Here is a 17,593-nt window from a genome sequence, read left to right as displayed (position 1 = left end):
TAAAAAATCATATTAAAACACAACTGTTATCTTCCTTGCCTGAAGGCTCCCTCGGGGAGCGAGCGGATGTAGTTTCTCTCCAGGTGTAGTGTGACGGTGTCCGGAGGAAGGCCCTGGGGGAACTCATGGAGCCCAGCGTCTGTACACAGCACCATATTGCTCTCCCACACACAGTGGCAGCTGTCAGGGCACTGGGGGAACACCGGGGGGAGGAGGAGAAGGAGCAGGAAAGGCAGGGTGAACAGCCAGCTTCCAAACTCTCTCTGCAGGCCTCGACCCAGGCTCGGTCCCAGCCTTTTCCCCAGGCTCGGCTCCAGCCCTCTCTCTCTCCGCTCCCCTGTCCCCATCCATTTCCCCTGTGAACCCTCTCTCCTAGTAATCTCCATCCCTCTCCCCGGTGCACCACCATGACATCCAGTCCTTCCGCTGCAGCACATGGCCTCACCATAGCCCCAGACCCACCCCAGATCCAGAGGGAGATGACAGGGCCAGCTGAGCCTGATGGAACAGAACAGAAAACAGGATGAGAACAGACTATAGAATACATCCACGTGTGGAGAAGGGAAACAACACAGGTCACAGCCACAGTGAGTCGAACACACAGAAAGAACCTAAACGGGAAAAACGACTCACAGTACATGTACATCCACATCCACGGTTGGAGAAGGGAAACAACACTGAAAGACCATCCACAGGAAAACACAGGAGCTAGATATCAATGTCCTGTAAATGCTCCCCAGGGAAATAACAATTGGCTTTGTTATGGCAATGATTCAACCCTCAGGTTATTATGACCTTAGGTTCATGAAGACCCAAGGGTCTAACAGGCTATATGGTTATAACATATCGACCCTTAGGTCATTAAGACCTTAGGACTTAGAACATAACAACTTAAAGCTGGAATCCAAAATGGTGAAACAGCCACATCTGCGATATTAGAACAACAAAAGAAGTTACTGCAAACAATGAACACTGTTTTATAGAAGAGAACTATATGTACAGTATTTTTTTTACTATGCTGCATGATGATCCTCAGCTCGGCAACAAAAACAATAACAACGGTGGTGTGGCGTTCAGTGGCACTGTTTCCCACCACTGCAGATTCCAGAAAGAAAGAAAGAAAGAGAAAGTGAGAGAGAGAGAGAGAGAGAGCGAGAGAGAGGCGATTAAGGTTCAGGACAATAACAGGGAGGAATAAAAACAAAACAACTGATTAAGCCCGTTCATCTGAAAAATCCTCCTTGTCACAAACAGTCACAACTAGCTACCAAAGGCACATAGAGAGAGTGTGAAGGAGGACAGGACATTACTTGATGTGCCTCATTGTTATGAAGGAGATATTATTCAATAACTAGCCACCTATTATACACCAGCACAAATCATACCTCCTTTTAAGTTCCACGTGCAAATCGTTCCTCTGCCCACTTCGCTTCCCTCCATTGAATATGGCTCCGTTGTTTCAACGCCCACAAAGACCAGTAGACTGAAAAGCCCTATACGGATTGACCATGCCTCCACAGCCATGCCCTGCCAAAGGACCCTAGTATGTGGAATAGGTGGTTGGAGTTCGTCGGTCCCCAAGTGTGCACTAGTAATGTTAGCTTGGTGTGCAACGACCGGTGGTGGTGAGTATAACCAGCGATACTGGAATATAATAACCTGTGGTAAAAGTTAGGAAGCTATCTTTTGATAAAGCGAGGCAGGCTAGCTAAAGTTAGATAGCCAGGCAGGCTAGCTAATGTTTTAGCTAACGTTAGCAAAGCTAACACTAGCTACCTCATTACAACTTAGTTACGTCGTAGCTCATACAACTTTATTGTGTATTGACTACATACTGCTGGTTGTGTAACATTATCATTTCAAAATGCTAGAGAGCCAGGCTAGCTAGCTACAGAATAGGTAACATTAAAGCTAGCCTATAAGTTGGATTTGCAAGTTAGTTTGTAGCTCATACAAGGTTTTTTCTGTATTGTCTACTCTAGGGCAAAACTAAATAATGGATGCAGCTATAGCTAACTCATGTCTGAGTCTGACTAATAAAGTGAACTAGGAACAACAAAACGTAACGGTGTCAGCGGCCTGAATCTAATCCAATCTGTCTATAATGTAAAAATGCATGCATTTTTTTGTTCACTTTTTGGTCTTAATTTAAGGTTAGGGTTAGGCAGTGTGGTTAAAGTTAGGGTTAAGGTTAGGGTTAGGTTTAAAAAGAGAAATTGTAGAAATAGATGGAGTTTATGACTTTGAGGCTGTGGTAACTAGTGGCAACCTAAAATTAGCTTGACCCGAGTTACTGTTCTGATGACACAGACAGCTTCATCAACAACAGTAATGTGTGTAATGTGAAAAGCTGTATAAAAAAAAAGAATTTGATAAACTAATAGGTTAATTACCCAGCCAAGCAGATACAAGTAGAAGAGTCATTATCAAAAATCTTTGTCACTTTCTTTATACAAAAAAAGATTTAACACTTGGCTGTCTATTGTATCACCCTGTCACAGGGCCTCCCAGTTAACACCACCTCATAAGATGAGGAAGTACACTACATGGCCAAAAGTATGTGGATTTGGCTATTTCAGCCACACCCATTTTTATTTAACCTTTAATTAACCAGGCAAGTCAGTTAAGAACAAATTCTTATTTACAATGACAGTGTCATATTTGTGTATGTAGGTGGCAGGGAAGTCAGGCGCAGGAGAAACCAAGTTGGTTAAATATGGAGTATTTAATTAAAAACAAACTCCAAAACCAAATACAAAATAAAATGGGTAAAGGATACCCGTCGCACACCTATACACAAACCCACATAACCTAACAATCAAACAATCACCGACAAGGACATGAGGGGAAACAGAGGGTTATATACACAAGTAATTAATGGGATTGGAAACAGGTGTGATGGAAGACAAGACAAAACCAATGGATAATGAAAAACTGATCAATGATGGCTAGAAGACCGTTGACGTCGACCGCCGAGCACCACCCGTGCAAGGAGGGGCATCAACTTCGGCAGATGTCGTGACAGTACCCCCCCAACGCACAGCTCCAGCAGCGCGTCGACACTGGCCTCTGGGACGACCCGGAGGACGAGGTGCAGGGCGATCCGGATGGAGACAATGGAACTCTCATAGCAGGGAAGGATCTAACACATCCTCCACCGGAACCCAGCATCTCTCCTCCGGACCGTACCCCTCCCAGTCCACGAGGTACTGAAGGCCCCTTGCCCGACGTCTCGAATCCAGGATGGATCGAACGGAGTACGCCGGGGCCCCCTCAATGTCCAGAGGGGGCGGAGGAACCTCCCGCACCTCATTCTTCTGGAGCGGACCAGCCACCACCGGCCTGATGAGAGACACATGGAACGAGGGGTTAATGCGGTAATTGGGGGGGGAAGCTTTAACCTATAACATACCTCGTTCACTCTCCTCAGTACTTCAAACGGCCCCACAAACCGCGTACTCAGCTTATGGCAGGACAGGCGGGGGGGCAGGTTTCTGGTCGAGAGCTGACCCTGTCCCCCGGTGCGAAAACCGGGGCCTCACTGCGGTGACGGTCTGCGCCAATTTTCTGCCGTCGAACGGCGCGCTGAAGGTTGGACGTGAGCGGCATCCCAGGTCTCCTCCGCGCGCCGGAACCAATAGTCCACTGCAGGAGCCTCGGTCTGACTCTGATGCCAAGGGGCCAGAACCGGCTAATACCCCAACATGCACTGAAAGGGAGAGAGGTTAGTGGAGGAGTGGCAGAGCGAATTCTGGGCTATCTCTGCCCAGGGCATGAACGCCGCCCACTCCCCGGCCGGTCCTGGCAATAAGACCTCAGAAACCTATCCACATCCTGGCTACTTACTTTCAGGGTGAAAACCCGAGGTAAGGCTGACCGAGACCCCCAGGTGTTCCATGAACGCCTTCCAGACCCTTGACGTGAACTGGGGACCCCGATCAGACACTATATTCTCAGGCACCCCGGAGTGCCGAAAAACATGTGTAAACAGAGCCTCCGCAGTCTGTAGGGCCATAGGGAGACGAGGCAAAGGGAGGAGACGACAGGACTTAGAAAAACGATCCACAATGACCAGGATCGTGGTGTTACCTTGTGATGGTGGAATATCTGTTATAAAATCCACTGATAAATGTGACCACGGCTGTTGTGGAACGGGTAAGGGTTGTAACTTACCTCTGGGTAGGTGTCTACTGGGCGCACACTGAGCAGGAGGAAACATAAACCCTCACGTCCTTAGCTAAGGAGGGCCACCAGTACCTCCCAGTAAGACAGTGCATAGTCCGCCCAATCCCAGGATGACCAGAGGGTGACGTGTGAGCCCAGTACATCAATCGGTCACCGACAGCAGACGGAACATACAGACGCCCAGCTGGACACTGAGGGGGAGCGGACTCTGCACGTGACGCCCGCTCAATATCCGCGTCCAGCTCCCATACTACCGGTGCCACTAAACACGAGGCTGGGATTATGGGAGTAGGATCCATGGACCGCTCCTCTGTGTCATACAGCCGGGACAGGGCGTCTGCCTTAACGTTCTGGGAACCTGGTCTGTAAGAGTGTGTAAACACAAAACGGGTGAAAAACATTGCCCACCTTGCCTGGCGAGGGTTCAGTCTCCTCGCCTGCCGGATGTACTCCAGATTGCGGTGGTCAGTCCAGATGAGAAAAGGGTGTTTAGCCCCCTCAAGCCAATGTCTCCACACCTTCAAAGCCTTGACGACAGCTAACAGCTCCCGATCCCCCACATCATAGTTTCGCTCCGCCGGACTGAGCTTCTATGAGAAGAAGGCACAGGGGCGGAGCTTAGGTGGCGTACCCAAACGCTGAGAGACCACAGCTCCTATCCCAGCCTCTGACGCATCCACCTCGACTATGAATTGCAAAGATGGATCCGGATGAGCCAACACAGGAACCGAGGTAAACAGAGCCTTCAGTTTCCTAAAAGCCCTGTCCGCCCCAGCCGACCACTGCAAGCGCACCAGACCCCCCTTCAGCAGTGAGGTAATGGGAGCAGCCACCTGACCAAAACCCCGGATAAACCTTCGGTAGTAATTGGCAAACCCTAAAAATCGCTGCACCTCCTTCACCGTGTTGGGAGTCAGCCAATTACGCACGGCTGCAATACGATCAACCTCCATCTCCACTCCTGACGTGGATAGACGATACCCTAAGAAGGAGACGGACTGTTGAAAGAACAGGCATTTCTCAGCCTTGACATACAGGTCATGCTCCAACAGGCGACCAAGCACTTTGCGCACCAGGGACACATGCTCGGCGCGTGTAGCGTAGTAAATCAGAATGTCATCGACATACACCACTACCCCCTGCCCGTGCAGGTCCCTGAAAATCTCATCTACAAACGATTGGAAGCCTGATGGAGCATTCTTTAACCCGTACGGCATGACGAGGTACTCATAATGCCCTGAGGTGGTACTAAATGCTGTCTTCCACTCGTCTCCATCTCGGATACACACCAGATTGTACGCACTCCGGAGATCCAGTTTAGTGAAGAAGCGCGCCCCGTGCATTAACTCAATCGCTGGGGCGATCAGGGGTAGCGGGTAACTGTACCCCACCGTGATTTTATTGAGACCTCGATAATCAATGCACGGGCACAGCCCTCCATCCTTCTTCACAAAAAAGAAACTCGAGGAGATGGGTGAAATGGAGTGCCGAATGTACCCCTGATGCAGGGATTCAGAGACATATGTCTCCATAGCCACCGTCTCCGCTTGCGACAGGGGATACACGTGACTCTTGGGAAGTGCAGCATCTACCATGAGATTTATCGCACAATCCCCCTGTCGATGGGGTGGTAATTGAGTCGCCTTCCTTTTACAGAAGGCGAGAGCCAAATCGGCATATTCGGGGGGAATGCGCACGGTGGAAACCTGGTCTGGACTTTCCACTGTTGTAGCACCAACGGAAACCCCTACACACCTACCTGAGCACTCTCGCGGCCACCCCGTGAGAGCCCTCTGTGGCCAAGAAAAAGTGGGGTTATGACAAATTAACCTGTTAGGGCTAGGGGGCAGTATTTGCACGGCTGGATAAAAAAAATGTACCCGATTTAATCTGGTTACTAATCCTACCCAGTAACTAGAATATGCATATACTTATTATATATGGATAGAAAACACCCTAAATTTTCTAAAACTGTTTGAATGGTGTCTGTGAGTATAACAGAACTCATTTGGCAGGCAAAACCCTGAGACATTTTCTGACAGGAAGTGGATACCTGATGTGTTGTATTACCTTTAAACCTATGCCATTGAAAAACACAGGGGCTGAGGAATATTTTGGCACTTCCTATTGCTTCCACTAGATGTCACCAGCCTTTACAAAGTGTTTTGAGTCTTCTGGAGGGAGATCTGACCGAACAAGAGCCATGGAACGATGATGGCCCATTAGACACCTGGCGCGCGAGTTCATGTTGGGTACCCTCGTTCCAATACGTTATAAAAGAGTATGCATTCGTCCACCTTGAATATTATTCATGTTCTGGTTAAAAAAGGCCCTAATGATTTATGCTATACAACGTTTGACATGTTTGAACGAACGTAAATATATTTTTTCCCCTCGTTCATGAAGTGAAGTCCGGCGGGCTTAGATCATGTGCTAACAAGACGGAGATTTTTGGACATAAATGATGAGCTTTTTTGAACAAAACTACATTCCTTATGGACCTGTGATACCTGGAAGTGACATCTGATGAAGAGAATCAAAGGTAATGGATTATTTACATAGTATTTTAGATTTTAGATCTCCCCAACATGACGACTAGTCTGTATCGCAACGCGTATTTTTCTGGGCGCAGTGCTCAGATTATTGCAAAGTGTGATTTCCCAGTAAGGTTATTTTTAAATCTGGCAAGTTGATTGCGTTCAAGAGATGTAAATCTATAATTCTTTAAATGACAATATAATATTTTACCAATGTTTTCTAATTTTAATTATTTAATTTGTGATGCTGACTTGACTGCCGGTTATTGGAGGGAAACGATTTCCTCAACATCAATGCCATAGTAAAACGCTGTTTTTGGATATAAATATGAACTTGATAGAACTAAAAATGCACGCATTGTCTAACATAATGTCCTAGGAGTGTCATCTGATGGAGATTGTAAAAGGTTAGTGCATCATTTTAGCTGGTTTTATGGTTTTGGTGACCCTGTCTTTGAATTGACAAAACATTACACACAACTCTTGTAAATGTACTGTCCTAACATACTCTAAATTTATGCTTTCGCCGTAAAACCTTTTTGAAATCGTAAAACGTGGTTAGATTAAGGAGATGTTTATCTTTCAAAGGGTGTAAAATAGTTGTATGTTTGAAAAATTTGAATTTTGACATTTATTTGGATTCAAATTTGCCGCTCTTGAAATGCACCTGCTGTTGATGGAGTGCACCACGGGGGGGACGCAGGCGTCCCACCTAGCCCATAGAGGTTAACCAAGGTAGACCCAGCACCATGGGATACGCAGGAGTGTCAATAAGGAAAATACTAAGTTTTTCCTTGTGACCCCCCTGCGTCACCATACTCAAAGGAGCTGTGGCCTCCTTGATCAGCCCTGACCCTAATGGTCAACTATCCAAGGTGTGCACGGGGAAAGGCACATCCACGGGTACAATAGGGATCCCTAAACTATTAGCAAAAGCTTGATCAATGAAATACCCAGCCACGCCTGAATCTACTAGCTCCTTATGCTGGGAACGCGGGGGAAAAAAAAATCAGGAAAAGTAACAGACACAAATATATGTGCAACAGAGGGCTCTGGATGAGAATGGTGCCTACTCACCTGGGGTGGCGCCAGAGCGCCCTGCCTGCTACCTCGATTTCCAGAAGAACCTACCCGGCACTGACCAGCAGTGTGCCCTCTGCGGCCACCGATGGTGCACGAGCGGGAACCCCCTCCAGTCTCCCTGTGCACCCTCTCTCCCGGCTCCCTGTGTATAGGAGGGGGGTGCAGGAGGATGGAACCACCAGACCCCAATCTGGACGTCCACGAGCAGCCAGCAAGTTGTCCAGCCGGATGGACAGATCCACCAGCTGGTCGAAGGTGAGGTTGGTGTCTCTGCAGGCCAGCTCCCGACGGACGTCCTCACGCAGACTGCAGCGATAATGGTCGATCAGGGCCCCGTGATTCCATCCCGCACCGGCTGCCAGGGTCCTGAACTCCAATGCAAAATCCTGGACGCTCCTCGTCTCCTGCCTCAGATGGTAGAGGCGCTCACCCGCCACTCTGCCCTCGGGTGGGTGGTCGAAGACTGCCCGGAAACGGTGGATGAACGCCTCATAACGGTCCAACGCCGCATCTCCTCCGTCACACACAGCGCTGGCCCATTCCAGGGCTCTCCCAGTGAGGCACGAGACGAGGGCAAAACTCTTCTCACGGTCTGATGGAACTGGGTGGACCGTGGCCAGATAAGGTCTAATTGGAGGAGGAAACCCTGGCAGCCGGCAGTATTTCCGTCGTACTCCTGAGGCATGGATATTCGGATTGCACCGGGTTCAGGTTGAGAAGGGGCGTGCAGTATAGACCCCGGGTGGGCTGGTGGAGGCGCTGGAAGAACTCCCTGTCTCTCCCGGTCCATCTTCTGGACAACGCGATCCATGGCGGCGCACAGATGGTGAAGCTTCTTTGCTTGCTCCTGGACGCGCTCCTCCACCTCCATGTCAGGGGTATCCTCTCCTGCTGACTTCAATATTCTGGTCGGTGATTCTGTCATATTCATGTATGTAGGTGGCAGGGAAGTCAGGCGCAGGAGAAACAAATTTGGTTAAATATGGAGTATTTAATTAAAAACAAACTCCAAAACCAAAATACAAAATAAAATGGGTAAAGGAAACCCGTCGCACACCTATACAAACCCACGTAACATAACAATCAAACAATCACCGACAAGGACATGAGGGGAAACAAAGGGTTAAACACACAAGTAATTAATGGGATTGGAAACAGGTGTGATGGAAGACAAGACAAAATCAATGGATAATGAAAAACTGATCAATGATGGCTAGAAGACCGGTGACGTCGACCACCACCAGTGCAAGGAGGGGCATCGACTTCGGCAGAAGTCGTGACAGACAGCCTAGAAACAGTGGGTTAACTGCCTTGTTCAGGGGCAGAACAACATATTTTTACCTTGTCAGCTCTGAGATTTGATCTAGCAACCTTTTGGTTACTGGACCAATGCTCTAACCACTAGGCTACCTGCCACCCTATTGCTGACAGGTGTAGTATAACATTGAGCACACAGCCATGTAATCTCCAAAAACAAACATTGGCAGTAGGATGGCCCATACTGAAATGATCAGTGACTTTCAGCATTGCACCGTCATGAGATGCCACCTTTCCAACAAGTCAGTTCGTCAAATTTATGCCCTGCTAGAGCTGCCCTGGTCAACTGTAAGTGCTGTTATTTTGAGTGGAAACGTCTAGGAGCAACAATGGCTCAGCCGTGAAGTGGTAGGCCACACAAAGTCACAGGAAATTACCACCGAGTGCTGAAGCTCGTAGTGCTTGGTTGCAACACTCACTACCAAGTTCCAAACTGCCTCTGTAAGCAACGTCAGCACAAGAACAGTTTGTCGGGAGCTTCATGAAATGGTTTTCCATGGCCGAACATCCAAGCCTAAGATCTGGCAGTCCGACAGACGAATCTGAGTTTGGCGGATGCCAGGAGAACGCTAGCTGTCACCAATGCATAGTGCCAACTGTAAAGTTTGGTGGAGGAGGAATAATGGTCTGGGGCTGTTTTTCATGGTTCGAGCTAGACCCCTTAGTTCCAGTGAAGGGAAATCTAAACGCTGCAGCATACAATGACATTCTAGACAATTCTGTGCTTCCAACTTAGTCGCAACAGTTTGGGGAAGGCCCTTTCCTGTTTCAGCATGATAATGCCCCCATGCACAAAGCGAGGTCCATACACAAATGGTTTGTCAAGATCGGTGTGGAAGAACTTGACTGGCCTGCACAGAGTCCTGACCTAAACCCCATCAAAGACCTTTGGGATTAATTGGAATGCCGACTGCGAGCCATGCCTAATCGACTAACATCAGTGCCCGACCTCACTAATGTTCTTGTGAATGGAAGTAAGTCCCTGCAGCAATGTTCCAAAATCTAGAAGAAAGATTTCCCAGAAGAGTGGAGGTTGTTTTAGCAGCAAAGGGGGAACCAACTCCATACTAATGCCCATGATTTTGGAATGAGATGTTCGACGAGCAGATGTCCACATACTTTTTGTCATGTAGTGTACATTCTTTATGAGGATTGCCTGCTGCAGTTGTTCGAGAGATATCCAGTTAACAGCCGAACATGCAACATAGAGAAGACCAGAAGGGCACCCTCAGCATCACGTAGACATGCCCTCGCTGTGAGCATTCCTGTAAATGAAACAGGGAGGACACTTGAATCAGGTTGGTGACATTTGACCTGGTTAAAGGTCAAAAGAGTTTTGAGTTTTGTCCCAATTCACCTTGATAACCTAGCCTGGTGGAACCAGCCTGATCGCTGTGTTCACCATTCTATTTCACTTTACATATCACGATATCTGAAGTGGAATAGAAAGGTGAATGCAGTGATCAGGTTGTTTTCACCAGGCTAATCATAACTACCATTGATAATGTAACCAGTGCTCTGTGTGTGTGTTTGTGTGTGACTGACCAGTATATTTGATGAGGGTTCTGGAGCTGGGGTCATTGTCCATTTGGAAGACCCATTTGCAACCAAGCTTTAACTTCCTGACTGATGTCTTGAGATGTTGCTTCAATATATCCACATAACTTTCCTCCCTCATCATGCCATCTATTTTGTGAAGTGCACCAGTCCCTCCTGCAGCAAAGCACCCCCACAACATGATGCTGCCACCCCCGTGCTTCACGGTTGGGATGGTGATCTTCGGCTTGCAAGCCTCCCCCTTTTTCCTCCAAACATAATGATGGTCATTATGGCCAAACAGTTCGATTTTTGTTTCATCAGACCAGAAGACATTTCTCCAAAAAGTACGGTCTTTGTCCCCATGTGCAGTTGCAAACCGTAGTCTGGCTTTTTTATGGTGGTTTTGGAGCAGTAGCTTCTTCCTTGCTGAGCGGCCTTTCAGGTTATGTCGATATAGGACTCATTTTACTGTGGATATAGATACTTTTGTACCTGTTTCCTCCAGCATCTTCACAAGGTTCTTTGCTGTTGTTCTGGGATTGATTTGCACTTTGCGCACCAAAGTACGTTCATCTCTAGGAGACAGAACGCGTCTACTTCCTGAGTGGTGTGACGGCTGAGTGGTCCCGTGGTGTTTAGACTTGCGTACTATTGTTTGTACAGATGAACGTGGTACCTTCAGGCATTTGGAAATTGCTCCCAAGAATGAACCAGACTTGTGGAGGTCTACAAATTTTTTCTGAGGTCTTGGCTGATTTATTTAGATTTTCCTATGATGTCAAGCAAAGAGGCACTGAGTTTGAAGGTAGGCCTTGAAATACATCCACAGGTACAGCTCCAATTGACTCAAATTATGTCAATTAGCCTATCAGAAGCTTCTAAAGCCATGACATCATTTTCTGGAATTGTCCAAGTTGTTTAAAGGCACAGTCAACTTAGTGTATGTAAACTTCTGACCCACTGGAATTGTGATACAGTGAAATAATCTGTCTGTAAACAATTGTTGGAAAAATTACTTGTGTCATGCACAAAGTAGATGTCCTGACCGACTTGCAAAAACTATAGTTTGTTAACAAGAAATTTGTGGAGTGGTTGAAAAACGAGTTTTAATGACTCCAACCTAAGTGTATGTAAACTCCCGACTTCAACTGTATACAGGGGGGTGCCGGTACAGAGTCAATGTGCGGGGGCACCGGTTAGTTGAGGTAGTATGTACATGTAGGTAGAGTAATTAAAGTGATTATGCATAGATGACAACAGAGAGTGGCAGTGGTGTGGAGAGGGGAGGGGGGGAAAATGCAAATAGTCTGGGTAGCCATTTGACTAGTTATTGAACTCAACCTGCAGGAGGATTGTTTGTTGTGATTGAGTCAGGGGAAACACCTGCGGGCAAGGTTCTGACAGATGGGTGTGTCTTGGTGGTGGCAGGGACACACCCAAGAAACACCCACATCAAACCACACCCTCAAGCCAACTCAAGTTTGGCTTCTGTTATGGTCACCAGCATTTCTTGAGGATCCAGAATCCAACAGACGTGAATCCCAGATATTTATAATTAACTTGTAGATTCCATTTGAAATCAACCAAACCGTAGGTCTATTCTAATTTCTGTTTGTAGTTGAATCCTGGGCTGAATTTAAACAATAGCTGTCGATGACTTCCCAAATGCTATATAGGCCTAAATAAATAAAGTATGGTTACTTTTAATTTGATCTGTTGAACCTAGCCTTTGGAATGACTTATTTAGCAACAAGGAATCTATTAAGTGGAGATTTCTCAACAATCATTCTTACACTAGCTCATAAGTTGTAGTCAGTGACCAATAGCAAGGCTGGGCTTGGTTAAAACCCAGGATGGGAGACCGAAGACATACCTGTAGATAGATCAATTCTCCAGTAGGAGGTTGCTGCCCAGCCTATAGTTTTTTTCTTATCATGGATATTACATTGATGATCTGACATTGTTTCAAAAGGTACAAATTCAACATATTTTATATAAGATTTCAATACAAGATGTTGGAAATTGGTTACCATGACGACATCATCCTGTGAATGAAATGTTACCGTCAAAACGGCACAAATGTATGACTTTTTTCAAATCCAATGTATTTTCCAAATAGATTCCATGTCGCAATACGTTGACACATTACATTGAAACAACATTGATTTAACCAGTTTGTGCCCAGTCAACCTCCCTCCCTCCCTCCCACACACATCTGACAAGCATGACATTGCAGTAATTTACTCTCATTTATCTATTATTAAATCAATCTCCCCACAGATCATCCTTAATCATGTTAGTGAGGATACATCTCAGTGTTTACAGTAGCCAGAGACATTAAGGTCTGTATCCCAAATGGCCCCCTATTCCCTATATAGTGTACAACTGTTGACTAGGGCCCTGGCTAGTACACTATACAGGAAATAGGGGGCCATTTGAGACTCAATGGGATGGATGTCTGAGTAGCACCGCTGATTCACTATACCAGACCAACACATCAATCCTCCCTCACCGTGTCAATAAGAACAGAGCGGGAAGAGACACAGCGCATGGGTTGTGTCGCCCTATGGGACTCCCAATTACAGCCAGTTGTGATACAGCCTGGAATCAAACCAGGGTCTGTAGTAACGCCTATAGCACTGAGATGCAGTGCCTTAGACCACTGCGCCACTCGGAAGCCCCATGGCATGTGTTAGGTCGGGTTGGAGCTATCTGTTGTCACAGCTGGAAGGGACACAGACGGGCTGGGCTGAGCTGGGGACTGGGCTGGGGACTGGGCTGGGGACTGGGCTGGGGACTGGGCTGGGTTGGAGATAGCCTATCACTATATTTCAAACCAACCACTGACGTGCATGGCCAAAGAGCTATTTTCATGTGTGTGATAGAAGCACCAGAAAAGTAGCTCATACCTACGGTAAAATATGGTGGTGGTTTTATGGGGCTACTCTGCTTCCACTCGTCCTGGGGCTTTTGTTAAGGCCAAAGGCATCATAAGCTTTACCAAGTACCAAGACATTTGATCCAAAAACCTGGTTGCCTCTGCCAGGAGGCTGACACCTGGCCATAAGTGGATCTTCCAGCAAGACAATAACTGCAAGCACAAATCAAAATCCACAACAACAAAACATTTATTGACCACAAAATCAACATTTTAAATTGGTTTAAATTGAAGAGGGCAGTGTATACGTGCAGACAAAGGATATTAAGGATCTGGAAAGATCCCTCCCAATGTGTTCTTCAATCTCATAAAACATTGTAGAAAAAGGATCAGAATCATTATCCTCACAAGGGCACAAGGGGAGGGTGTTAGGGGCAGCAGGTAGCCTGGCGGGTAGGAGTGTTGGGCCAGTAACCGAAACGTTGCTGCATCTGATCCCCGTGCTGACAAGGTAAAAATCTGTTGTTCTGCCCCTGAGCAGGGCAGTTAACCCACTGGTTCCCCGGGTGCCGATGACGTCAATTAAGGCAGCCGCCTGCACCTCAATGATACAGAGGGGTTGTGTTAAATGCGGGAGACACATTTCAGTTGAATACATTCAGTTGTACAACTGACTAGGTATCCCCCTTCTCCTGAATTATTAAAAACAGAGGTGCCAATAAGTTTCACCCTTACTGTTTTTTTATTATTACTCTAGTTAAACAAAATATTTTTCTCTGAGCAAATGTATTTGTATAAAATAATTAAAAAAAACATTGTTGCATACAATATATCTCAGTATTTGTATTATTTATTTTATACAGTCTTTTTTTTGCTTATCTTTATCAATAATGATGGACCTGACTGTATAACGTGGTTATCCCATTATCAGAAACAGCCTGGTCTGGGCTGTACATGTATTGTCTTGCCCAGCCAGGGAAAGCAATCTATACTGTAGCTAGACTCCTCTGAAACGTGGGTGATTGTCTAGAAGTATACATTAATCCAATGATCGTGTCCGAGTCCTGGTTAAAATCTGGGTAAAGTATCTACTGGGTTTTATGTAGGCTATCTACCGGCCCAGCAAGGAAACATCTGATTCATGACTGCAGGAGAATATTCCTCGTTTGTTTATCCCATGGTCGAGACGTGGCCTCAGTTGGTTCTGGCCCAGCAAAATTAAACTTCAGTCAGAATGTGATGGGTTTAAGTATAAGATCATTTATTAAACCCATTAGTCCTGGTTAGAATCTGCTGGTCCAGCAAGGAGACAAACTATCTGTAAAACCCCAACACTATCTTAGACTCCTCAGTCAGAATGTGATGGATGACTGCAGGAGAAATATATATGTGTTAAGCTCATGATTGAAAACAGCCTGGGTTGTATATCTGCTAGCTCGGGCATTAACTATGATAGCAAGACTCCTCAGTCAGAATCACATGAGCGACTGCAGGAGAATGTATTCCATGATTAGGGGCGGCAGGTAGCCTAGTGGTTAGAGTGTTGGGCCAGTAACTGGAAGGTTGGTGTATCGATTCCCTGAGCTGACAAGGTAAATGTCTGTCATTCTGCCCCTGAACAAGGCAGTTAACCCACTGTTCCTAGGCCGTCATTTTAAATAAGAATTTGTTCTTAACTGACTTGCCTAGTTAAATAAAAAAAATCATATCTGAGATGGTTACAAGCTGGGTTGGGGCTATCTGCTGGCTCAACAAGGAAAATCAAACTTCTGACAGCAGGAGAAAATACAACATATGTTTATCCAGGAAAAGCTAAAAGCCCTACTTACCAAATGGTGACTGTTCTCATCAGCTGGTTATGGTAAGAAGCAACGCTGAAATTTCAGTTGAGTATTGAGATATTAGAGTATGCACTTTATACAATTATTTCTAGAATCACAATCATACTAATCAGTACAAATGATCTATTTTCCCCCATTCAGTCTACCAGAAAATATGGGAAAGTTTTCAATTTTACAGTCCACACTGACCCACATTCTGGTTCCATATAGGTGACTGACAATACTACTCTCCTGTGGTTCTGGTTGTTGTCAATCTGAGCGGTGGCTAGACACACACACACACACACACACACACACACACACACACACACACACACACACACACACACACACACACACACACACACACACACACACACACACACACACACACACACACACACACACACACACACACACACCACTATAATGTCCACAGAGCGAGTCCCCTGTGCTGCCTGTCTGTCTATCTGCCTGACAGACAGAGAGATGAGCTTCAGTACATTATTACCTTATAAACCCATTATAACAGTTAGAAGACAGAGCAGCAATCCAGAGGAAACTACCACACCAATTAACACACTTGAAAACAATCAACTGTTGTATTTTGGGGACTCCACAGGAATAACAATTAGAGAGAGGGAGTGTGAAAGACAGAGAGAGAGATGACAGGCCAGCCAGTGCTTTTATCACATATATTTCCCCAGGGCAGTTGATGATGAGAGAAAGAAAGAAAGAAAGAAAGAAAGAAAGAAAGAAAGAAAGAAAGAAAGAAAGAAAGAAAGAAAGAAAGAAAGAAAGAAAGAAAGAAAGAAAGAAAGAAAGAAAGAAAGAAAGAAAGAAAGAAAGAAAGAAAGAAAGAAAGAAAGAAAGAAAGAAAGGAGAAAACGGGAGACTGGCACAAATCACAGTTCTGCTGTGTAACAAACAGCCATTAATGATACCTTCCTGCTGGGCAACAAACCAGTTATGATACCTTCCTGCTGGGGAACATTCAATTTACCATTTAATCTTACCTACACATACTATATGAATCAATACATGTTCTGTTAGAAAAAGTCATTGGCTCAATTTACAGTACAGGTTCTTCTTGATTTCATTCAACAATTGAATTTTCATCTTATAACCTGTCTGGAGCTACTGGGGAATACAAACACATTTACTAGAAAACTAAATAATTCAATGTTTTGAGTTGCTCAATCTCTAAATGAATTGGCATAGGCTAATTGTGTAATAATGAAAATAATCTCAGAAGTACTTATTTAGAAAGCGACAACATTTGTTATTGTACAATCACATCAGTCTATAAGTAAGAACTTTAGCCCAGTTTGATCATAGGCTAATTGTCTCTTAGTTGAATTCATAGCCTATAATGAAAACAGAAAAGATCATTTAAGTGTCTACCTGTAGCATGTAACCGCAAAAATGATTATTCAAGTTGGAATTCACACGAGACGATGTTGACTCTCCTCTTGGTTTCGGTCCGACTCCGATGTGTTCGTTTGAGTTAATCTCATGACAGCGCGTCATATGTTAATCCAGCTGTCATCATAACCGATATTCAGAAGTATCAGTAAAATCACATCCACTCCTCTTAGTTTAAAGACCTTTATCAAACTGACTCGCACTTACCAATAAAATGAAAATCAAACTCTCTTCTCTCTCTCACTCTGGCCTCTCTCTCTCTCTCTCTCTCTCTCTCTCTCTCTCTCTCTCTCTCTCTCTTTTAAAGGGGCCGTTGTGTGATGTATTGTTCCTCTCTTGACGAAAAGGTGGGAGACCTTCCCTGCAGTCTGGGTATAAAGTGTTAATCACCTCCCCCAATTGTTTTTATCACAAAGTATTACAATTATAATAATTAGGAACATAAAGGCAAATTAATAAACAATTCAGTTGTTTTTTCACGTTTGTGTTCTAGACCGTCAATTATTACAGTAAATATGGAAAATATATGACAGGCTTAATCAAGAGTATTGATTAGGCTATTTATTTTTGATTGCAACACCCATCTATCTATCTTGTTAGTCCAATCATGACTTGACCTGAGATAAATGTACCTGTAGCTGTGCAGTTGTCAATAAAAGACAAAGAGGCTGAGTGGCTAAACACAGATCGATGGATGGGCAGACTCACAGGCAGACAGGAGAACTTCTCCTCCTTTTCCCATCACTCTTATTAATGAGGAAGTGGACACATTACTATTTACCCTTCCTGAAAGAGTCTAAACAAGGCTA

General features: G+C 45.4%; 1 protein-coding gene across 1 annotated transcript in view; it reads right to left on the bottom strand.

Moving 5' to 3' along the window:
• The window catches only part of LOC106583700 (leucine-rich repeat-containing protein 3-like), a 46,206-nt gene that overhangs the window by 7,277 nt on the left and 21,336 nt on the right, over positions 1-17,593 (bottom strand). Inside the window, exons 3-4 of the mRNA XM_045705318.2 lie at positions 463-498; positions 40-191 (exon numbers count right to left, since the gene is read on the bottom strand). Of these exons, the coding sequence (XP_045561274.1) occupies positions 40-191; positions 463-498 (188 nt within the window). The remainder of the gene's footprint in view (positions 1-39; positions 192-462; positions 499-17,593) is intronic.

This window comes from Salmo salar, chromosome 22 (assembly GCF_965601325.2).
Source record: "Salmo salar chromosome 22, fSalSal1, whole genome shotgun sequence".
NCBI classification, from domain to species: domain Eukaryota; kingdom Metazoa; phylum Chordata; class Actinopteri; order Salmoniformes; family Salmonidae; genus Salmo; species Salmo salar.
The sequence above is the reverse complement of the archived record's forward strand: the minus strand, read 5'-3'. Positions and strand labels throughout refer to the sequence as shown.